Below are 23,455 nucleotides of genomic sequence, written 5' to 3'. Positions count from 1 at the left end.
ATTTATATACACTAAGCCCATATGGAATGTCCATTATGGAAACTTGTGGCATCTCCAGTATTTGATGTAAAGCTTTAGAAGCAAAGTGCCGGAGGTTACACAGCATTGTAACCTCAGGCACTTGCCCAAGCGCTTGGGTACCCTCTCGAAAGAATGTGCACTGTACAAATCAATATAACCTAGCATTACATGTCTGTACGAGGCAGCCCTGCCTAACAAGATCCAATTTATGCGACTGGTGCCTCTGATTTTATCTGGGCCATAATCCGCCGTGTGAGGAGGTGTCTGGCATCCGTTTGTAGACACACTTGCTAAACTGTCATTGTGGTAAACTATATCTTTGACAAATTAAGTAGTACTCAGCTGGGTCTGCCGATCATCAATGCTGGAGGCGATGGCTAGACTATCTCACTCGAATGTTGTATGCCCGGGCCAAGGTGTACCTGCGGCGGCCTCCTTTGGTCATTGCTGGAAGCTTTTGCACAGGAATTCCTGAGATGGGATGACTTGATCATAGCTGTAGGCGTTGTTCCAGCTGTTTCCGTGGCTGGTCTCTGCTTTTCGTCTGTCCTACAGGACTTGGTTGACCCTAACTTTTCATCAGAGCTGAGTCCCTTGGCCCAGAAGTCACTGTAGAAGGACTACCACTGACAAGAATGTTTAAGCCCTGGCCCATGTATCCCTGTGGAAGGCCTACCTCTGATTAGTGTGTTGTAAACCTCGGCTCAGATGTCACTGTGGAAGGCCTACCTTGATCAGTGTGTTATAAGCCTTAGTTCAGGTGTTGCTGTGGAAGGCCTACCTTTGATCAGTCTGTTGTAAGCCTCGGCTCAGCGGTCACTGTGGATGGATGAATGGGCATTTAGAAAGCGCTCTGTTACTCCACAGAGTGTCTTAGCGCTCTGCAACCCCGGCCCACATATAGAAGGCCTAATCAATTTAGACTTGGTTTAACAACCATGTCGTCAGTCTTCAGCTGAAATTAGACAGATCTGTAATGCTCCGAATCTCAGAAGGAAGTTTGCCCCAAGCCAATGAACCTAAGAAGGAGAAGGATCTGCTATCAATCCTAGTGCCCCTAATCGTAGGAGCTTTGGCTAAGAAAACTTTGGCTGAACGAAGGCATCTGGAGGGAGCATAAAAACGAATATGTTCCCTAAGATATTTGGTTCCCGTCTGATTAAGGGCTATATGGACCAGAACAAGAGTATTCAATAAGATTCTCTCTTTTTTTCTTTTTTACAGAGAACCAATGCAGCGCCTTCAGATGTGGAGACACATGTGCTTTCAGAGGCAAACCCAGGAGTGTACGTGCGGCCGCATTTTGGACCACCTGTAATTTGTTAATAAGGTAGTCAGGAGGACCCAGATACAAGGCACAACCATAGTCCAGTATAGATGACACTAGTGCCTGCATCACCTGTTTCCTAACTGAGAAGGACACAAAATGAAGAAACTTTGTTAAGATACAGGGAAATGCGAAGCAGGACACTACTACGGTGTTCGCCTGCCATAGCAATGAAAGGCCATCATCGACTTTAATGACAAAATTGTTCACCAAGTTCGCTTGGTACCCTGGAAAAGGGGCTTTAACTGGCCAAAAAGATTGCAATGATTCCTGGGCCTTCGTTCCCAAAAACTAACAGCTCTGTTTTTTTCTGTATTACATTTGAGCTGATGAGACGTACACCACTGTACGACAGCTACCAAGCAGGTTCTAATATTTTCACTAGGGAACCCTGTCTTACAGTACCATGAAAACAGTAGCTGGGTGTCATCAGCATATGAAATTATTTTTGCTCCCAAGGCCTCTTTAATTAGAGCAAGAGGAGTAAGGTAGATGTTGAATAAAGTAGAGCTCAGAGCCGAGTCCCGAGGTACTCCAACTTGCAATCCACGCGGTTCAGACGAGAAAGGAGGGAGCCAGAACTCTGGCCCACATCCTTTAAAAAATGCTGTCAACCAGTCTAAAGCTATACCCTCAATTCTAAAATCTTTGAGACGGGCCAGTAGAGCGGCATGGGGAACTGTATCGAAGGCCGCTGAAAGATCTAACCTGATCAGTAATGCCTTACCCCCCCAAAACCAAAATACTCCTGATGCAATGCACCACCTGTCTCAGCCCCGAAACATGGGCAAAAGCCGGACTGACAGATGTAATACATTGATGGCTTCCAGGTACTGGGAGAGCTGGGAGTTGACATGTTTCACCAAAACTTTTGACAGAGCTGAGAGCAAGAATATGGGTCTGTAATTGGAACTTTTCGTCTGGGTCTGCTTAAGATTGTTTCAGCAGAGGCAGGATCTTAAGCCTGCTTCCAGGCCTGCGGTACCAATGCGGATGACATCGATTCATTCAAGAGTATAGTGGCTAAAGGGTTGATAACTCTTTCGCCAAGCACCTGTACATTAGAGGGCAAGACTCCACCAGAGAACCCGCCTTCAGGGTTTGTACATCTATCAGGGAATCCTCCAGAGAAACAGGATCAAATTTGGAGTGAGACCCTATGGAATGCAGGGATAACTTACATAGATACGGTCTAGGCTGACACCCTCCAGGAATCCGCTAGAGAGGAGGCTGTCCTGGATGTTTTTAATCTGATCATATAAGGATTGTGCCAGCTGCTCACACCATTCAGCTGATGGTTCTTGACATTTAGAACTTGCTTCTGGGGACATAAAGCTTGGGATGCGCACCTTTGATCAGTGTGTTGTAAGCCTTGGCTCATGTGTTCCTGTGGAAGGCTTACCTTTGATATCAGCGTGTTATAAGCCTTCATTGATCAAAGCTCGCCTTCCACAGGAACACCTCGATCAAGGCTTATAACACGCTGATCAAACGTAAGCCTTCCACACACACTGATCAAAGGTAGGCCTTCCACACACGCTGATCAAAGGTAGGCCTTCCACACACGCTGATCAAAGGTAGGCCTTCCACACACGCTGATCAAAGGTAGGCCTTCCACACACGCTGATCAAAGGTAGGCCTTCCATACACGCTGATCAAAGGTAGGCTTTCCACAGTGACAGCTGGGCCAAGGCTTACAACAGACTGATCAAAGGTGGCCTTCCACAGGAACACCTCAGTCTGTTGTAATCCTTGGCCCAGCTGTCACTGTGGAAAGCCTACCTTTGATCAGCGTTTGTGGAAGGCCTACCTTTGATCAGCGTGTGTGGAAGGTTTACCTTTGATCAGCGTGTGTGGAAGGTTTACCTTTGATCAGCGTGTGTGGAAGGTTTACCTTTGATCAGCGTGTGTGGAAGGTTTACCTTTGATCAGCGTGTGTGGAAGGTTTACCTTTGATCAGCGTGTGTGGAAGGTTTACCTTTGATCAGCGGGTTATAAGCCTTGATTGAGGTGTTCCTGTGGAAGGCTTACATTTGATATCAGTGTGTTGTAAGCCTTGGCCCGCTGTCACTGTGGAAGGCTTACCTTTGTTCAGTGTGTTGTAAGCCTCGGCTCAGCTGTCACTGTGGAAGGCTTACCTTTGATTAGCGTGTTGTAAGCCTTGGCTCATGTGTTCCTGTGGAAGGCTTACCTTTGACATCAGCGTGTTATAAGCCTTGATTGAGGTGTTCTTGTGAATGGCCTACCTCTGATGAGAGTGTTGTAATCCTTGGCTCAGCTGGCACTATGGAAGGCCTACCTTTGATCGGTGTGTTGTAAGCTTCAGCCCTTTTGTCACTGTGGATGGCCTGTACAAAAGGGGGTGGTGATGGACGGAGCATCAGAACCAATCAAACATTCACCCCCAGTCAACAGATCTGGGTTTGATCCATCACCGTTCTTTAGCCCACTCTGCCACCCCAGTTCAGACATGGCCATATGCAAATCAGTCTGACCCTGTGCCTCATGGGAACAGTCCAGCCCGAACTGCCAAGCCATGCCTTCCCTGGACCGGAAACAAGCATCCTGGGACCAGTTTCTGGCATTTCAGCCGTCTTCAGCCAGGCTTGCTTGAATCCAGTGGCAAAGTGAGCAAGGGACTCAACGTCTGAGCATACCCTGCCAACTTATGGCGAACAAAGCGGTACAAAAGGGGGTGGTGATGGACGGAGCATCAGAACCAATCAAACACTCACACCCAGTCAACAGATCTGGGTTTGATCCATCACCGTTCTTTAGCCCACTCTGCCACCCCAGTTCAGACATGGCCCTATGCAATTCAGTCGGACGGCCTACCTTTGATCGGTGTGTTGTGAACCTTTGATCAGTGTGTTGTAAGCCTTTGATCAGTGCGTTGCAAGCCTTTTATCAGTGTGTTGAAAGCTTAAGCCCTTTTGTCACTGTGGACGGCCTACCTTTGATTGGTTTGTTGTGAACCTTTGTTCAGTGTGTTGCAAACCTTTGATCAGTGAGTAGTAAGCCATGGTACAGGTGTTCCAGTGGACGGCCTACCTCTGATCATTGTGTTGTAAGCCTTGGCCCAGTTGCATCTGTGGAAGGACTACCTTTGATCCGTGTGTTGTAAGCCTTGGCCCGCTGTCACTGTGGAAAGCTTACCTTTGATCAATGTGTTGTAAGCCTTGGCCCAGTTGTCTCTGTGGAAGGCTTACCTTTGATCTGTGTGTTGTAAGCCTAGGACCAGCTGTCTTTGTGGAAGGCTTACCTTTGATCAGTGTGTTGTAAGCCTTGGCCCGCTGTCACTGTGGAAGGCTTACCTTTGATCAGTGTGTTGTAAGCCTTGGCCCGCTGTCACTGTGGAAGGCTTACCTTTGATATCAGTGTGTTGTAAGCCTTGGCCCATGTTTTCCAGTGGAAGGTGTACCTTTGATATCAGCGTGTTGTAAGTCTAGGCCCAGCTGTCTCTGTGGAAGGCTTACCTTTGATTAGTGTGCTGTAAGCCTAGGCCCAGCTGTCTCTGTGGAAGGCTTACCTTTGATCCGTGTGTTGTAAGCCTAGGCCCAGTTGTCTCTGTGGAAGGCTTACCTTTGATCCGTGTGTTGTAAGCCTAGGCCCATGTTTTCCAGTGGAAGGTGTACCTTTGATATCAGTGTGTTGTAAGCCTAGGACCAGCTGTCTTTGTGGAAGGCTTACCTTTGATCAGTGTGTTGTAAGCCTTGGCCCGCTAATTTAATTTCTAATTTAAAACATTTATAAAGCGCAGCGTGCACCGAACGGTTTCTTGGCGCTAGTGGAGGGGATTGGCTACAGAGACAGAAGGGAGCCCGGGATTGGGCCGGAGAGGGGGTTTACACAGGGAATGCCTGATTAAAAAGAAACGTTTTTAGATCCTTACGGAAGGATAGATAGTGGGTAGACGCACGTAGGTGGTCTGGAAGGGAGTTCCAGAAAGTGGGGGCCAAGGTGGAAAAGTTGGACCCACCCCACTTTTTGCGTCTGAAGCGTGGGATTTGGAGAAGGGACTTGGAAGAGGAACGAAGTTGTCTAGAGGGAACGTATTCTGTTATTAGTGAGGAGATGAAAGCAGGTGCGGTGCCTTGACGAGCCTGGAAAACCATGCAGGCGGTTTTGAACAGAGAACGTTCCTTTATCGAGAGCCAATGAAGCTCCCTGAGGAGGGGTGTGGAGTGGTGGTAGCGTGGGAGACCAAAAACCAGTCGGGCGGCTTGGTTTTGGACCACCTGTAGCCTCCTTAGGCTGTATGCTGGTATGCCGTTGTAGAGGGCGTTGGCGTAGTCCAGTCGTGATATGACTAGAGCGGCCATGATCATTTTGAGTGTCTGGGGGGAGAAGAAGCGAGCGACAGTGCGGATAGTTCGGAGAGTGAGGAAGCAGGAGGAGACTACGGAGCTGATTTGAGAGTGGAGGGTAAGCTGATTATTCATTTTAACCCCCAGAGTTTTGACCGTGGTAGAAGGAGTGGGGGCAGGACCAAGGGTAGGGGGCCAGAAGAGAGAATTCCAGGGACTGGAAGAACCTCCGGTAAGAACCAACTCGGTTTTGTCCGGATTCAACTTGAGATGGTTATGGTTCATCCAGTCCCTGATAAATGTCATGGTGTACTGGAAGCTGGAAACAGAGAGGGGAGAAGAGGATAGATCAAAGATGAGCTGGAGGTCATCCGCGTAGTTAAACACGGTGACCTCCAGCTGTTGAAGAGCGAAGATGAGGGGGAAGATGTAGAGATTGAATAGTAGGGGGGACAAGGAAGAACCCTGGGGGACACCACACGTGACGGGGAGTGGGATGGTTGTAAAATCTCAGAGCCGGACCGCCTGAGTGCGGTCCCTCAGGAAGGAGGAAAGCCACACCAGGGCTGCTCCCTCAATTCCAGCCGCCTTGACACGGGACAGTAAGATGGTGTGGTCTACCGTGTCAAATGCGGCCGAGAGATCGAGGAGTACCAGGGCCTGGTGTTTGTTATAATCCATACCCTTCCTGAGGTTGTCCAGGACTGATACCACGACTGATTCAGTCGAGTGCCTAGGTCGAAAGCCAGCCTGGCGGGAAGCCAATCCCCCATTGGCCTCTACATGGGTGCTGAGTACCGTGGTGACATAACGTTCCAGCACCTTGCCCAAGTAGGGCAGCAGGGAGATGGGGCGGTAGTTGGCTGAGATGGATGGGTCAGCGCCAGGTTTTTTTAGGATGGGCACTATGGTGGCTGATTTGAGCGTAGGGGTCACTACTCCCTGCGCTAGGGAGCTGTTAAGAAAGGTAATGGGGGGTTCAGGACAAGAGGAGTAGATTCGTTGGAGAATTCGCGCCGGACAGATGTCTGCCGGAGAGCCTGACTTTACTTTGGGGAGTAAGTCTAGGAATACCTCTTCAGTGATGGGGGGGATGGAGGTGAGAAGGTTTTGAACAGTAGGAGGAGAGGGGTCGACATAGGCTGATGAGGGGGGGGGGGATGTTGGCTTTGATGGTAGCGATCTTATCGAGGAAGTAAGTGTTTAGTTGATTACAAAGGGGCTGGGATGGGGGGATTTGAGGTGAAGCCTTGTCGGAGTAAGCCAAGTCCTGCACTATGCTGAAGATCTCCCTGGGTTTGTTTTCGGCAGACATTATTTTGGTTGAGAAATAGGAGGTTTTGGCGGAAATGATTGCGATCTTATAGTCGGCGAGTGATTTCAGATAAAGGGATTTGAGTGAGGGACAATAATTTTTCCTCCAGTGCCTTTCTGCCTGTCGAGCGGACAGCTTTAGTTCTTTTAGGTGGTCATTAAACCACCTGTTAGACTCCTTTGGTCGCCGGACGGAGATGCGGCGCAGGGGAGCCACTGAGTCACAACCTCTAGCCAACCAGGTATTGATAGTGTTGGCTTGGGAGTCGGACGAGAGATCGGAGAGGGACGGGGTAGAATTCTGAAGGTGAGACATAAGAGTGGGAAAGTCAACTCTATTCCAATTCCGCGCCCAGGTGTTTTTAGCGTGGGGGACTTTGGATATCGGGTTGAGAGAGACGGAGAAGGAAATAAGGGCATGGTCGGACCAGGGACAGGGGGAGACAGTTACCGGGGAAACTGGAAGATTAAGAGACCAGACCTGGTCAAGAGTGTGACCGTGAGAGTGAGTGGGGACAGAGATGTGTGGTGTGAAATTTAAAGATGTGAGAGTCTCTGTGAATTCTTTCGAGGCTGTACACTCAGAAGGGTCCGAGGGCCAGTAGTTGAAATCCCCTAATACCAAGACCGAGGCATAATTGACCACCATGTTGGCCAAAAGGTCTTGAAAAGCCGGCAAGAATAGAGGCAAAGACTGGGGAGGACGGTACATTAGGAGACAGGTGATAGGAGGGGAGAGGGCGAGGGAACGAACAGTGAGGAATTCAGTGGAGGAGATGGGGGGAGAGGGGATGGGTTGAAAATTTAGTTCCGACCGAACAATGATCGCCACTCCACCGCCAACCCTACCTGCTGGGCGGTCAGCGCGTAAGGCCACATAGGAGGGGGGGAGGGTAGCCAAGAGAACAGGCAGGGAAGAGTCACAGAACCAGGTTTCGGTCAAGAGCAGTAAGTCAGGCTTTTCAGAATCAAGCAAGACAAAGAGCTCATGATGGTGCTTGACCGCAGACCTGGTGTTAAGCAAGAGGATGGATAGTGACGGGGTGGGAGGGGAAGGACCGGGTGGGAGAGGGCATTGCGGGAAACAGACGGGCGGAGAGAACGGCAGAGTAGGAGTGGGAGAGGGTGCAATCCCTAGAGAAGTAATATGCCTGCGGACAGAGTCCGAGAGTGGCAAGTGGCCCTGGAGGGTGATAAGCTCCTCAGAGGAGTAGGAGATAAAATTGGCATGGAGTCGTGCCCCTAGCCCCGTCCGGCTGCGGACGGGCGCAGACGGGCTTGCCTTAGGCGCGCCTTCGGCGCGCAAACGTCGCTCCCGCTGCGCTCGTCCGCTGCGCTTCCTACCAAGACACATGCTTTATGCCCATGGGTCGGGGGGTTGGAGGGGGTGTGGCCAGCCGAGGGGGCGTGTCTCGCCTCGCCCTCGGGAATGGCGGCCGAAGGAAGGGAGTCGTTGCAGCGAGTAGCGCTGTTTCTGAGAAGCCAAATGTTCAGGTAGGTGGGGGTAACAGTTAAAAAACACAGTATCACATCACAATGATTTTAAAAGTAATTAGTCCCTGCTCCCGGCTTTTCGCCTCAGGAGCCAATCGTGAATGCGGCGCCTAGCGTTGGCGCGCTCTATTTGTATGTTTGGCGGGGGCGTGGCCAGCCGAGGGGGCGTGTCTCGCCTCGCCCTCGGGAATGGCGGCCGAAGGAAGGGAGTCGTTGCAGCGAGTAGCGCTGTTTCTGAGAAGCCAAATGTTCAGGTAGGTGGGGGTAACAGTTAAAAAACACAGTCTCACATCACAATGATTTTAAAAGTAATTAGTCCCTGCTCCCGGCTTTTCGCCTCAGGAGCCAATCGTGAATGCGGCGCCTAGCGTTGGCGCGCTCTATTTGTATGTTTGGCGGGGGGCGTGGCCAGCCGAGGGGGCGTGTCTCGCCTCGCCCTCGGGAATGGCGGCCGAAGGAAGGGAGTCGTTGCAGCGAGTAGCGCTGTTTCTGAGAAGCCAAATGTTCAGGTAGGTGGGGGTAACAGTTAAAAAACACAGTATCACATCACAATGATTTTAAAAGTAATTAGTCCCCGCTCCCGGCTTTTCGCCTCAGGAGCCAATCGCTGTCACTGTGGAAGGCTTACCTTTGATATCAGTGTGTTGTAAGCCTTGGCCCGCTGTCACTGTGGAAGGCTTACCTTTGATCAGTGTGTTGTAAGCCTTGGCCCGCTGTCACTGTGGAAGGCTTACCTTTGATATCAGTGTGTTGTAAGCCTTGGCCCATGTTTTCCAGTGGAAGGTGTACCTTTGATATCAGCGTGTTGTAAGTCTAGGCCCAGCTGTCTCTGTGGAAGGCTTACCTTTGATTAGTGTGCTGTAAGCCTAGGCCCAGCTGTCTCTGTGGAAGGCTTACCTTTGATCCGTGTGTTGTAAGCCTAGGCCCATGTTTTCCAGTGGAAGGTGTACCTTTGATATCAGTGTGTTGTAAGTCTAGGCCCAGTTGCATCTGTGGAAGGCCTACCTTTGATCAATGTGTTGTAAGCCTTGGCCCACTGTCACTGTGGAAGACTTACCTTTGATCAGTGTGTTATAAACCTTGGCCCAGTTGTCTCTGTGGAAGGCTTACCTTTGATTAGTGTGCTGTAAGCCTAGGGCCAGCGGTCTCTGTGGAAGGCTTACCTTTGATCCGTGTGTTGTAAGCCTTGGCCCATGTTTTCCAGTGGAAGGTGTACCTTTGATATCGGCGTGTTGTAAGTCTAGGCCCAGCTGTCTCTGTGGAAGGCTTACCTTTGATCTATGTGTTGTAAGGCTTGGCCCATGTTTTCCAGTGGAAGGTGTACCTTTGATATCAGCGTGTTGTAAGTCTGGGCCCAGCTGTCTCTGTGGAAGGCTTACCTTTGATTAGTGTGTTGTAAGTCTAGGCCCAGCTGTCTGTGTGGAAGGCTTACCTTTCACCAGGGTGTTGTAAGCCTTGGCCCAGGAGTTCCTGTGGTTGGAGGTAAGTATTCCAATTGGCTCTTTGTTGGTTTGAAGGGAAGTGTTCCAGATCTTTTCCAGCTGCATGAAGATCTGGTCAGATGTAAGTGGAGTCCCATCGCTGTTATACACGTCCAGCTCAAAAAACTGAAAAAAACAGAGAAAGGAATGAGAAACTTAGTCGAGAGAGATGGATGTAAGTTAAAGGTGTTAAGGAGTAGGACAGAGAGAGAGGAATGGAAGAAAAGAAGCAAAGAGTGATTAGCAATGACATGGGGTGAAGTGTGGAATAGGGAAGGAAAAGGGAAGGAGTAAAACTAAGTAGAAAGAGGTGGGAGTAAGAAATGGCAGAGGAGGGCAAAGAATGAGAAACTGAAGGAGCCGGGTGGATGTCGGTAACCATGAGTGAGAGAAAATGGGAGGACGGAGATGAGCATATGCAGTGAAGAGCGAGAGATTGAAGGGAAAAGGAGCAAGAGGGGGAGCACAAAGGATAGAATAAAAGAGGAAGGACTAAGACTGGAAGGAGAAAGGAGGAGCATGAGGGTGATGTAAAGAGGGAAGGGAGGAAAGGGAGAAGGATTGGGAGGGGAAAGGAAGGGTGAATGGAGGGGGAGGCAGAAGAGAGGGAACAGGTGAGGTAGCACGACTGAGAAAGGGTAGAAGTGAGAGGATGACCAGTGAGAGGGGAGAAGCAAGAAGGGGAGCGAGGAGACAGAGTATGAGAGATGCATAGTGTAATATGCAAAGACGTAGGAGAAAGACATGGGATAGGTGAAGCGGAAGGTATGGCGAAGAGTGACAGAGGGGAGGTGCAGGAGGCAGAGGATGGCCTACAGGAGGAGAGGAGGAAGAGAGCAGTGTACTGAAGGGATCTGAGGGAGGAAATGGAGAAGAGATAGACGAGGAGCAATAAAAAGGGATAGTGACAGAGGGGAGGAGTAAGATGTAGCAGTGAAGGAGGGAGAGGAGTGAGATAGTTGAGGAGTGAGATGTAGCAGTGAGAAAGGGGAGAGTGAGAACAGAAGGGAGGAGCGAGAAGCATGAAAGGGACAGGGGCAAGAGGAGAGGAGCAAGAGTGGCAGAATATAAAAAGAAAAATGGAATAATGAGAAGGGATGCATGAGAGGAGAAGTAAAGGAGGAATGGGAATAAAAGGAAGGGTGTGTCGTGTGAGGGGAGGCGTGAGAGAGACCAGAGGAGGAGTACAGAGCAGCGTGAGAGGAGAGGAGTGAAGCAGGTATGGGGAATGAAAGGACAGGTGTGTCATGCGAGCGGAGGAGTGAGGACAGAGAGCCGTGAGAGGAGTGATGGGAGGCATAGGTAATGAAAGGACAGGTGTGTCACGCAAGGGGAGGAGTGAGAGGACAGAGGAGAGGTACGGAGAGGCGGTAGAGGAACAGAGTGAAGGAGGTATGGGCAATGAAAGAACAGGTGTTATACGAGGAGAAGAGTGAGAGGAGAGAGGAGGAGCACAGAGCGGCGTGAGAGGAGTAAAGGAGTCATGGGGAAAGAAAGGACAGGTGTGTCACACGAGGGGAGGAGTGAGAGAGGACAGAAGCACAGAAAGGAGTGAAGGAGGCATGGGGAATGAAAGGACAGGTGTGTCATGCGAGGGGAGGAGTGAGAGAGGACAGAAGCACAGAGAGGAGTGAAGGAGGCATGGGGAATGAAAGGACAGGTGTGTCACGCGAGGGGAGGAGTGAGAGAGGACAGAAGCACAGAGAGGAGTGAAGGAGGCATGGGGAATGAAAGGACAGGTGTGTCATGCGAGGGGAGGAGTGAGAGAGGACAGAAGCACAGAGGAGTGAAGGAGGCATGGGGAATGAAAGGACAGGTGTGTCATGCGAGGGGAGGAGTGAGAGGGGACAGAAGCACAGAGAGGAGTGAAGGAGGCATGGGGAATGAAAGGACAGGTGTGTCATGCGAGGGGAGGAGTGAGAGAGGACAGAAGCACAGAGAGGAGTGAAGGAGGCATGGGGAATGAAAGGACAGGTGTGTCATGCGAGGGGAGGAGTGAGAGAGGACAGAAGCACAGAGGAGTGAAGGAGGCATGGGGAATGAAAGGACAGGTGTGTCATGCGAGGGGAGGAGTGAGAGAGGACAGAAGCACAGAGAGGAGTGAAGGAGGCATGGGGAATGAAAGGACAGGTGTGTCACGCGAGGGGAGGAGTGAGAGAGGACAGAAGCACAGAGAGGAGTGAAGGAGGCATGGGGAATGAAAGGACAGGTGTGTCATGCGAGGGGAGGAGTGAGAGAGGACAGAAGCACAGAGGAGTGAAGGAGGCATGGGGAATGAAAGGACAGGTGTGTCATGCGAGGGGAGGAGTGAGAGGGGACAGAAGCACAGAGAGGAGTGAAGGAGGCATGGGGAATGAAAGGACAGGTGTGTCATGCGAGGGGAGGAGTGAGAGGGGACAGAAGCACAGAGAGGAGTGAAGGAGGCATGGGGAATGAAAGGACAGGTGTGTCATGCGAGGGGAGGAGTGAGAGGACAGAAGCACAGAGGAGTGAAGGAGGCATGGGGAATGAAAGGACAGGTGTGTCATGCGAGGGGAGGAGTGAGAGGGGACAGAAGCACAGAGAGGAGTGAAGGAGGCATGGGGAATGAAAGGACAGGTGTGTCATGCGAGGGGAGGAGTGAGAGGGGACAGAAGCACAGAGAGGAGTGAAGGAGGCATGGGGAATGAAAGGACAGGTGTGTCATGCGAGGGGAGGAGTGAGAGGGGACAGAAGCACAGAGAGGAGTGAAGGAGGCATGGGGAATGAAAGGACAGGTGTTTTATGTGAGGGGAGGTGTGATAAAGGACAGAGGAGGAGCACAGAGGCGTGAAGGAGTTATCGGGAATGAAAGGACGGTTCTGTCACGTGAGGGAAGAAGAGAGAGAGGACAGATGAGGAGGCATGAGAGGAGAGGAGTGAAGGAGGCATGGGGAAAGAAAAGACAGGTGTTTTGCGAGGGGAGGAGTGAGAGAGGAAAGGCTTGAGACAGGGGAAGTTTGAGAATATAAGGTTGAGGGGAAATGACAACAAAGGGGAAGGCAAGAAAAGAAAGGAGTAGAAAAGGGGAGTGAAAATAAGAAGGAGAGAGAGTGGAAGAGGTAAGAGAAGCGTGAGGTGGGAGAAGAGTAAAAAGGGCAGTGAGGGGGAGCAGTGGGGCAAAAGAACAGAGAAAAGGGGATAAGATGAGAGGAGCTAGAGGAGGAAAGTGCATCAGACACAGTCCCAAAGCCACAAAGGGGCAAATCGATCCGCCAACGCATATCGCCCAATTCATGAAAAAGTAGCAAATCTTCACCTACAGAAGTGCGACTACTTACTAGTGCAGATTTACTACTTTTGGGAATTCACAAACATTCTTTTTAGTACACCTGGGATGCTGGGACAGGGGGGAGGGCTCAAGGCATACTATTAGGAAGTAAAGTGACATCTCCTGCAGGTTCCGATTTCCCCCGTGCAGAACTCTACATAGCACAGGTTGAAGATTGGCGGAAACGGTGCCCCTTTCGTAAAAGTGACTTTTTAAGGGAAGTGGAGCTACTTTTCAGTCGTTGCCAGGGCAGGAAAGGAACAGATTGGAGTTTCAATGCTCATAAACATACGTTTGTGTGGGTGTTAAACATACAAGGCCAACCCCTCCTTCTAAATCCCCATTCCACCATAGGATGGGATTCATAACGTGGATTTCTGCACACTCATGGTTCAAAACTCTGTAATTGTAAATCCATTAGTGCCTACCAGGAATGCTTGTGAATTCCTGATAGGTGTAAACAGAAGTATTTCGCATGATAAGGAATATGCTACTTACCAGTATGCATCTGTTCTTGGCATGTAGAGCTGCAGATCTATACACTATGCATAGATCGCCATCTGGTGTTGGGTCTGGATGTTTGCACTTGTTTTTGTCCTGGAAAGTCTTTGGAAGTCACGAGGTAGGCGACTCCTCCTTAGGATCATAGTGCGCATGAGGATCGGCTCCATCCTCAGATTGTTTTTCGCCAGCAGGGAAATGATGGAGCTTTGTAAGAAACAGGAAGATGCCCTTGTATACCGTATCTAAAGATAATACTGGAAGCCGGGGAGGGGGGTGGGCGTGTGTAGATCTGCAGCTCTACATGCCAAGAACAGATGCATACTGGTATGTAGCATATTCCGTTCGAGGCATATGAGCTGCAGATTACACACTATGCATAGATTGTATAGCAGTCCCATTCCTTAGCGGCGGCCACCAGTATCTGTTGCAGTAGTCTGAAATAGGGTTTTTAGTACAGCTTAGCCCATATTAGCTTGTTGTTTTGATTGCACATCTACACAATAGTGTTTTGTGAACGTGTGCGGTGTAGACCATGTAGCTGCTTTGCAGATGTCATGTAATGGAATGTTCCTAAAAAAATGCCATAGAAGCCCCTATTTTTCTTGAAGAGAGTGCTCTAGGAGGAACAGTTAAAGTACGTTTTGCTTTGTGGTAGCAAATTTGTATGCATTTAACAATCCATCTGGCTATCCCGGACTTTGATATGGGATTACCTTTGTGTGCTGGTGAGAAAGAAACGAAAAGTTGCTTAGTTTTTCGAAAAGGTTATGTTCTCTCGATGTAATAAAGCAATGCTCTTTTAACATTGAAAGTATGAAGAGCTTTGAGACTGTGTGGTTGCGAGAAGATTACAGGCAACTCCACAGATTAAGGTGGAAGGGAGAAATGACTTTAGGGAGGAATTTAGGATTAGTTCGGAGAACAACCTTATTGTGATGGATTTGTAAGAACGGTTCCTGATTAGTTAGTGCCTGTAGCTCACTAACTCTTCTTAGAGAAGTTATGGTCACAAGGAAAGCAACCTTCCATGTTAAGAATTGTAGCTCACATTTATGTAGAGGTTCAAAGGGAGGTCCCATTAGTCTTGTGAGAACGATATTTAAATTCCAGACAGGTGAGGGTGGAACTCTGGGAGGAATTATCCCTTTGAGGCCTTCCATAAAGGCTTTGATGGCAGGTACCCTGAATAGTGATAAATGTTGTCTATTTTGTAGGTATGCTGCTGTGGCAGCAAGGTGTAGCCGAATAGACGTATAGGCTAAGTTGCACCTTTGTAGGTGTAGTAGGTAGCTTATGATGTGTTGGATAGACACATCTAGGGGATTGATGTTACTGTTATGACAATATATCACAAATCGTTTCCACTTGGCTGCGTAGCAGGCTCTAGTGGTAGGCCATCTAGCTTCCTTAATGACGTTCATACAGTCAGGAGGAAGGTTAAGGTAACCAAATTCTAAGATTTCAGGAGCCAGATTGCAAGGTTGAGCTGAGCTGGTTCCGGGTGTCTGATCTCTCCATGGTTCTGGGTTAAGAGGCGTGGTGAGAGGTGTAATCTTTGGTGCGGGACTACTGGCAGTTCCAGCAATGCGGTGCACCACGGTTGTCTGGCCCAAGTTGGAGCAACTAGAATGAGAGTCAGTGAGTGTTGCCGTAGTTTGCACACCACCAGTGGTATGAGTGGGAGAGGCGGAAAGGCGTACGCAAATCTGCCTGACCAGTTCACCCATATCGCATTGCCTTTGGACAATGGGTGTGGGTATCTGGCGGCGAAGCTTGGGCATTTGGTGTTTGTGGGTGGCGAAGAGGTCTATCTGTGGTTGCCCCCACATTGGAAAGAATCGTTGAAGAACTTGTGGATGGAGTTCCCACTTGTGGATCTGTTGCGTTTTACGACTTAAAACATCGGCTATGGTGTTTTGGACTCCTGGGACATGTCGGGCTAGGAGAAAAATGTTCTGAGGTATAGCCCACCTCCATATGCTCTGTGCTAGCTGAGAGAGCTGCACAGTGTGTCCCGCCTTGTTTCTGTATGTAATACATGGCTGTCATGTTGTCTGTGCGGACTAGGACAGTCTTGCCTGATATTTGTTTTTTAAATGCTTTTAAGGCTAGGAATATGGCCAGTAATTCCAGGTGATTGATGTGGAATAACTTTTGTTGAGGTGTCCACCTGCCCTGCATGGTGTGATGTAATAGATGAGCTCCCCAGCCAGAGAGCGATGCGTCCGCTGTCATGACAATCTGTGGAACTGGCTCTAGGAACGGTCGCCCTTTGGAAAGGTTCTTGGTGGTCCACCACTGCAGAGAGCGGTGAGTGCGCCTGTCTACCAACACCAGATCTGTCAGCTGACCCTGGGCCTGGTTCCATTGGCGCGCCAAGCACTCTTGTATGGGACGCATCTGGAGTCTTGCGTGAGGCACTATGAATATGCAAGAGGCCATCATCCCTATGAGCTGCATGAACACTCGAGCTGGAAGAGTGATGCGGCTGAAATTTGGGTAGGAGAGCGAGAATGCTTGCTATCCTGGCTGGACTGGGATAGGCTAGTGCTTATGAGGTGTCTATTGTGGCGCCGAGGTATTGTTGCATGTGAGAGGGTTGCAGATGAGACTTGGTGTGGTTTATTGTGAACCCCATGTTGTGGAGTAATTGGATAGTTGCGTGAGTGTGATGAACACACTGGTGGTACGAGCTGGCTTTTATGAGCCAGTCGTCGAGGTATGGGAAGACGTGAATGGGTTGTCTCCTTAGATGAGCTGCAACTACTGCTAGGCACTTTGTGAATACCCGTGGTGCTGTTGTGACTCCGAAAGGGAGTACTTTGAATCGATAGTGCTGCCCGTCCACTACAAACCTGAGATGTTTTCTGTGAGCTGCGTGAATGGGAAAAGGGAAATAGGCTTCCTTGAGATCTAAGGTAGCTAGGAAGTCGCCCTGTGAAAGTAGAGGGATGACTTGCTGAAGTGTGACCATGTGGAAACAGTCCGATTGTATGTATAGGTTTAGTGGCCTGAGGTCTAGAATAGGTCTCAGAGAGCCGTCTTTCTTTGGTATGAGAAAATACAGGGAGTAAACTCCCGTGTTTTGTTGATGCAAGGGAACTAGTTCTAGTGCACTTTTTTGTAGTAAGGAAATTACCTCAGGAGTGACAAATGGTCTGCTGACATTGGACGCTGTTTGGGTGGAATGTTTGGGGGGGGTAGAGGTAAGTTCGAGACAGTAACCTGATTGCACTATTTGTCGCACCCACCTGTCTGTGGTGATGTTGGTCCAGACAGGAAGGAACTGTTGTAGTTCCCCCGACAGGAGTGGAATGGTCCGGGGGAAGCGGAGGGAAGTCATTGGGCAGGGGTGGAGGCAGAGCGGGTGTTAGTCTTGCCTCTGCCCTTGTTATTGTTGCCTCTGTATCCTCCTCTCTGATAACCTCTGGTAAAGGTGGATTGGGTGGGAGCCTTGTAAGAGGTGGATGGGGTATCAGACGAGTATCCCCTGGAGTTGAACCTTGTAGGATGAGCGACGAAAAGAACGTCTGGGAGCTTGCGATTGCACGGCTCCCATTGATTTGGCTGTGTCTGTGTCCTTTTTCATCCTCAAGGGATGCATCAACATTAGGGACAAAAAGGTGATGTTGGTCGAATAGTTGGTTGAGGATAGAGCTTTGCACCTCAGGTTTTAAACCGGAAATGCGTAGCCATGCGTGCCTGCGGAGAAGGACACTTGTGTTTACTGTTCTGGATGCCGTATCTGCCACATCGAGAGCGCACCGGATGGAGGTGTTGGTAATAATTTTACCCTCCTGTATGAGGTCGTTGGCCTTAGGTTTGTATTTGTCCGGGAGGTGTTGGAGTAGGGACTCCAACTCATCATAGTGAGCCCTATTGTATCTGGCTAACAGGGCCTGAGTGTTTGCGATGCGCCAAATGTTAGCTGCCTTGGACGCTGTTCTTTTGCCAGAGGCATCCAGGAGTTTAGACTCTTTGTCGGGCGGAGCTGCATCACCTGTCTGCAAATTAGCCCTTTTTCTAGCATTTGAGACCACCATGGAGTCTAATGGAACAGGGCCCTTAATGTAAGCTGGTCTGTAAGGGCAGCTTTGTATTTTTTCTCAATTCTAAGATTGAGGACTCTAGCCCTGACAGGGTCCTTAAATACTTCTGTAGTGTGTTTAATAACCCCTTTGAGCATGGGTAAAGTGGATGTGGACCTTTGGGTGGTGTCAAGTGTCCATTAAAAAATCCCTCTTCAACCGGTTCTGTATGTAGGTCGACCCCATGGTACTGGGCAGCCCGGTGTATCAGCCGATTAAAACCCATGGTGTCTTCTGGTGGGGAAGGCCTAGAGGGGTAGATGTCATCTTGCGGGACATTAGGCGTATTATAGTCATCCCAGGGGTCAGGGGAACCTGGTGGACTGGGGTCCCATAGTGGCAGGTCGTTGTCACCGTCCCCTGTGTCATCATCGTCTACTGGTGTAGGGGATGGCGTAGGAGAACAAGGTGGTTGGGGAGGTGGAGGAGGTGGAGGAGGTGGAGAAGGGACCCTAAGAGGTGATGTAGCTATGTCCCTCTTTTTAGGTGGTGGAGCTGGTGCAGGCATGTCCAGTGGTCTTTTTCTGGAACTCAGAGTCAATTGACCAGTTTTAGGGTCTTTAGTTACAGTTTTTTGTTGAGGGTCTGGTCGAAAAAAGCTCTTCTGAAGAAGGTTGGGTGTTCGGTGTCGACGGTGTCGGCATCAAGGGCTTTTTCGGCAGGCAGACTCGAGCCTGAGTCGCCGGAAGGCTTGATAAGCTTCTTTGCCGGGCCCAAGGGCAGGCATGGGAAGCAGTGTGTCGGTGTGCACCTGAGCCCGAAGGTGAAGGTGTGACCAAAGCCTTTGTTGGTGTAGGGAGTGGGTCGGGGTCGACGTCTCTACTTACGACCCGTTGAGCCAGAGTCACTTCTTCGACATCGGAGTCATCGGCTTCGGAGGCGCTCATGAGGCCTTCTTCGACCCGCTCCTCTGGCACATAGACGCCCTCTTGGAATATGTCGTCGGGGATCGAACTCGACAAGCGAGCCATGGTCCTTCGAGCTAGTCGATCCCGGATCGTCTTCTTCGAGCGGAAAGAGGCACAAGCTAGGCAGTCTCTGGCCTCGTGCTCCGGAGAGAGGCAGAGGTTACACACCTCATGCAGATCGGTATGGGGATACTTCTACCCACATCGAGGATACTTTTTGAAAGGCGTCCTTTCCATGAGCCAGATGCCAAGGCTCAGATCGGCCCGAAGGCCTTCTTCGACGACCGGAATCGAAGACTTGTAGAAATGCGCGCAGATTAGGGTTCGCGATCAAGACAATACTGTAGAAAGGGTGAAGGATTGCGCGTCGAAACAGGAATCGGTAACGGTTCCGAACTGGAGCACAAGAAACATATCCGAACCTGATGGCGGAAAAAAACAATCCGAGGATGGAGCCGATGCCCATGCGCACTATGATCCTAAGGAGGAGTCACCTACCTCGGGACTTCCAAAGACTTTCCAGGACAAAAACAAGTGCAAACATCCGGAACCAACACCAGATGGCGATCTATGCATAGTGTGTAATCTGCAGCTCATATGCCTCGAACATATACATTTACAGCCAAACCTTTTGTGAATGTGTGCTTAGTTGCAAAGTAATCGCCAAGCTCTGCTGACAATAAGAATGACTCCTTCGTTTCAGGTGGTTAACTTCTAGCTATGCATGTGTACTCCTGTATGCAGATGCTGACACTTCAGAGTATATTGATGTCTCCTCCTGGCTCCTGTTAGGTGTGCTATATCTCTACGTGCACTACGGTACCCAACACTTTCAGCACACAGGTGAACATGGAGTGGCTGGTGTCTTCCTAGAGAAGCAGAGGATGCTGGAAGCTAGATGCAACTAATAGCACTGGTTAGACCCGCAGTCCTAGGGTGGTATCCTCCAAACGTTTTGCTTACTCACCTCCTGTCATTGAGATATGGATTTGCTGGCGTTACGACTTCTTGCACTTTACCACTGTTAACCATTGCTAAAGTGCTTATGCTCACTCCTTAAAACATTGTAAAATTGGCCTACACATTATTGGCACATTTAATTTCCTTCTATGTTGCTAATACAACATGTACCCAAGGCCTGTAAGTGAAATGCTACTAGTGGGTCTGCAGCACTGACTTTACCACTCACTTAAGTAGCTTTTAAAACATGTCTCAGGGCTGCCACTGCAGCCTGTGAGCAGTTTTAAACTGCCAATTCGACTTTTTGCCAGGCTTAAAACTTCTTTTGAATACATTTAAGTCATGTCCCTGCGTAGGTTGCAGACAGCCTCTTCACGCTGCGTAGGTTGCAGACAGTAGTGCTCTGTGAAAGTGTGGACACTTTTCCATGTTGCAGCGCGGCACATTTTCTCTAGCGTTGCTCCAGCGAAGAGAGCTGATGATGGGGACACTGCCCTGGTGGAATGTGCTTTAGTTCTTCTTGTTAAGGGCTTGTCAGCCTTGTCATGGCCGAATTGTATTTTCGAAAAGACCCATTTGCCGATAGTGGCCTTAGTCACTGCTGTTCCTTACCATTTAAGTCATCCCTAATGTAGGCCCTAAACAGCCAATAGAGCAGGGTGCAAGGTATTTAAAAACTTGGACATGAACTTTTACATGTCCAGGCAGTGAAAAACTCCCATATTTCCTTTTCACTACTGTGAGGCCTACCGTAGAATAACATTGAGTTACCTTATTACATTTAATAAGTGCTAACTTTTGATTGGAAAAAGGTGGAAATCTCATGTTTCGACTCAAATTAATTGTAATTTAAAACCCTCCTTAATGGTAAAGTTGGATTTTAGATTGCTATACCGAAAATGCTACTTTTTGAAAGATGCAAAAAGAACAAATGTTGGACGGAATGCTGAACAATACAAACATTGCAAATGCAAACAGTCACAAAGATCTGGGTTTAATCTATTGTTTTTTGCTCACTACTGAACCCAAGGTTGGACCCAGCCGTATGCACATCAGTCTTGACCCTGCTCCTCATGGAAACAGGCCAGCCCGAACTGCCAAGCCAGGTCCTCCCTGGACCAGAAACAAGCATCCAGGGACCAGTTTTGTGGTTTCACCCTTCATCAGCCAGGCTAGCTTGAATCCAGTGGCACAGTGACCCATGTCTGGGCACACATATCCTTCCCACTTAAGGTGATAAAAGCAAAAAGAACAAATGATGAACGGCATACTGAATAATGCAAACATTCACCCTAGTCACAAAGATCTGGGTTTAATCCATTGTTTTTTTGCTCACCACGCCACTCCAGTTTAGACCCAGCCACATGCAAATCAGTTTTAACCCAACTGCTCATGGGAATGGTTTGGCCCAACTGCCAAACCAGGTCCGCCCTGGACTGGAAAAAAGCATCCAGTGACCGGTTTCAGTGTATAACCCCTCATCGGCCAGCCTAGCTTGACTCAAGTGGCGCAGTGAGCATGAGACCCATGTCTGGGCATAAAAATTAGTTACCTACCTGTAACTGCGGTTATCCAGTATTGGTATCTTTCATAGAGTCATATGCTTGAATCATTCTCCGTCATTGAGATGGGAGTCCCACGGTAAAATTATCAAGCAGCATTTAACAAATATAAGATATACACGCCCTAGGCCATGCTATTGATAGCTTATCAATGTTCTTTTTTAAAAAGGACCTAATGTTGAAACCCAGCCAATCAGCACCCTCTAAGACACTCCTAGCAGAGGCAGTTTCCATCAGATTTTGTAAGCACAAGTGGGAAGGAAAAATCCCATAAAACTAAAGAGAGAAACCTCTATGAGGAGGAGGGTGGGTTGCATGTGAATCTATGAAAGATACCAATTCTGTATAACCACAGTTACAGGTAAGTAACTTTTATTCTTCTCCAGTATTGGGGTATCTTTCATAGATTCACGTGCCTGAATCAGAATAGCAAGCCGTACCCAAAAAATGTACTGTCATAGTGGAAGGAGGTAGAAATGCAAATCACACATTTATCAAGTAAGTCTAATAAAACAGATTATGGTAAGCATGCAAATACCTTCCAATCCAAGAGAGTCTAAAATAGGTCTACACTAGAACAGGAAGCACTTACATCCTGCTATGTCCATGATGCATTCAATGAAATGTTTCGCAAATGCAATAAAAAACGAAGTTCCTCATTTTAATTCTAAACTCATCAGAAATAACATTAGCAAATGATATGAAGCAATGGTATGCAATCTTACTAAAGTATAAAAGTCTTCTTTACCAGAAGGAGGCTCACCTTAATTTAAGAGAGGAGGTGGAACCGCTTGACCCACAGCAGCCTCTTCACGCTGCGTAGGTTGCAGACAGTAGTGCTCTGTGAAAGTGTGGACACTTTTCCATGTTGCAGCGCGGCACATTTTCTCTAGCGTTGCTCCAGCGAAGAGAGCTGATGATGGGGACACTGCCCTGGTGGAATGTGCTTTAGTTCTTCTTGTTAAGGGCTTGTCAGCCTTGTCATGGCCGAATTGTATTTTCGAAAAGACCCATTTGCCGATAGTGGCCTTAGTCACTGCTGTTCCTTACCGGCCCGGTCTGTAAGCCACCAGCAGCTTATCAGTTTTTCTAATGTATTTCATCTTATGCAGGTACGTTTTTAAACATCTTTCAACATCTAGCGTGTGCAACGCTTGCTCTGCCGGACGCTATGGATTTGGAAAAAAGGACTGAACTATTACTGGTTCTTTAAGATGGAAATGAATCAGGACTTTTGGAATAAAAGTTGGATTTGTTCGCAGAGCCACATAATGCTCAGTGAAATAAAGAAATGGTTCTCCGACTGTAAAAGCCGGGATTTCACGGACTCTCCTCCTAGAAGTGAGAGCCAGTAGGGGGGCTACTTTCCAAGCTAAAAAACTTCAGTTCAGCTTTGTGAATTGGTTCATAGGGCTGCCTCATCAGTTGTGCAAGGACCAAATTGAGCTTACATTCTGGAGGGGGTACACACACCGGAGAGAAGGCGCAGAAGATGCACCTCATGAATTGTTTCACAAGACAAGCACAGAGAGATGGTGCTCAAGGAGATCATCTGTATCGGGAAATCAAAGCGAGGTGCACCTTCACCGAAGAGAATGTGAGATCGGACTTCGCCAAAGAGAGGAGATATGGCAAAATCTGTTTCGGTGGCGCTTGAAGTGGGTGCAAGTTGTTCCTTTGGCACCAGCAGCAGAACCGCTTCCATTTTAGGCAGTATGTCTTGTTAGTGCTTTCACCTCTGGATTTTTCAATGAAATCTCTGCACTCCTGTGCGATATTTAAGTTTGAACTCCAGGGACTCAAGAACCATGCATGCAAATGAAAAGATTTTGGTTCTGGGTGCCGCACTTAACCCTGGTCAGGAGAGATAGAGATGGTTGTAGGCGTATGGGCTCTGGCTCGGACTCTGACAGCAGCAGAAGTTCTGGGAACCAGTGCTGCCTGGGCCATCGTGCTGCTATCAGGCAACAGCCTTCTATTTTCATCTTGGTCAGCAACCTGGGAATTACTGGGAGGGAGGGAAATGCATAGGCATATATCCCGGACCATCGCATTAAAAGGGCATTCCCCCATGACCCTGGCAGAGGAAACCCGCTGGCATAGGACTGGCATTCTCTCTTGTGGCAAAGAGGTCTACGGTCGTCTTTCCCCACCTCCGAAACACCTCGGTGAGCTGTATCTGTACCAACTCCCATTTGTG

At 49.0% G+C, this 23,455-nt stretch overlaps 1 protein-coding gene across 1 annotated transcript in view; it reads right to left on the bottom strand.

Annotated features, from left to right (window-relative positions):
- The window catches only part of CRAT (carnitine O-acetyltransferase), a 412,536-nt gene that overhangs the window by 192,248 nt on the left and 196,833 nt on the right, over window positions 1–23,455 (bottom strand). Inside the window, exon 6 of the mRNA XM_085614011.1 lies at window positions 9,896–10,070. Within this exon, the coding sequence (XP_085470137.1) occupies window positions 9,896–10,070 (175 nt within the window). The remainder of the gene's footprint in view (window positions 1–9,895; window positions 10,071–23,455) is intronic.

The sequence above is a fragment of the Triturus cristatus genome, chromosome 1_2 (assembly GCF_964204655.1).
Source record: "Triturus cristatus chromosome 1_2, aTriCri1.1, whole genome shotgun sequence".
In the NCBI taxonomy this organism is placed as follows: domain Eukaryota; kingdom Metazoa; phylum Chordata; class Amphibia; order Caudata; family Salamandridae; genus Triturus; species Triturus cristatus.
The sequence above is the reverse complement of the archived record's forward strand: the minus strand, read 5'-3'. Positions and strand labels throughout refer to the sequence as shown.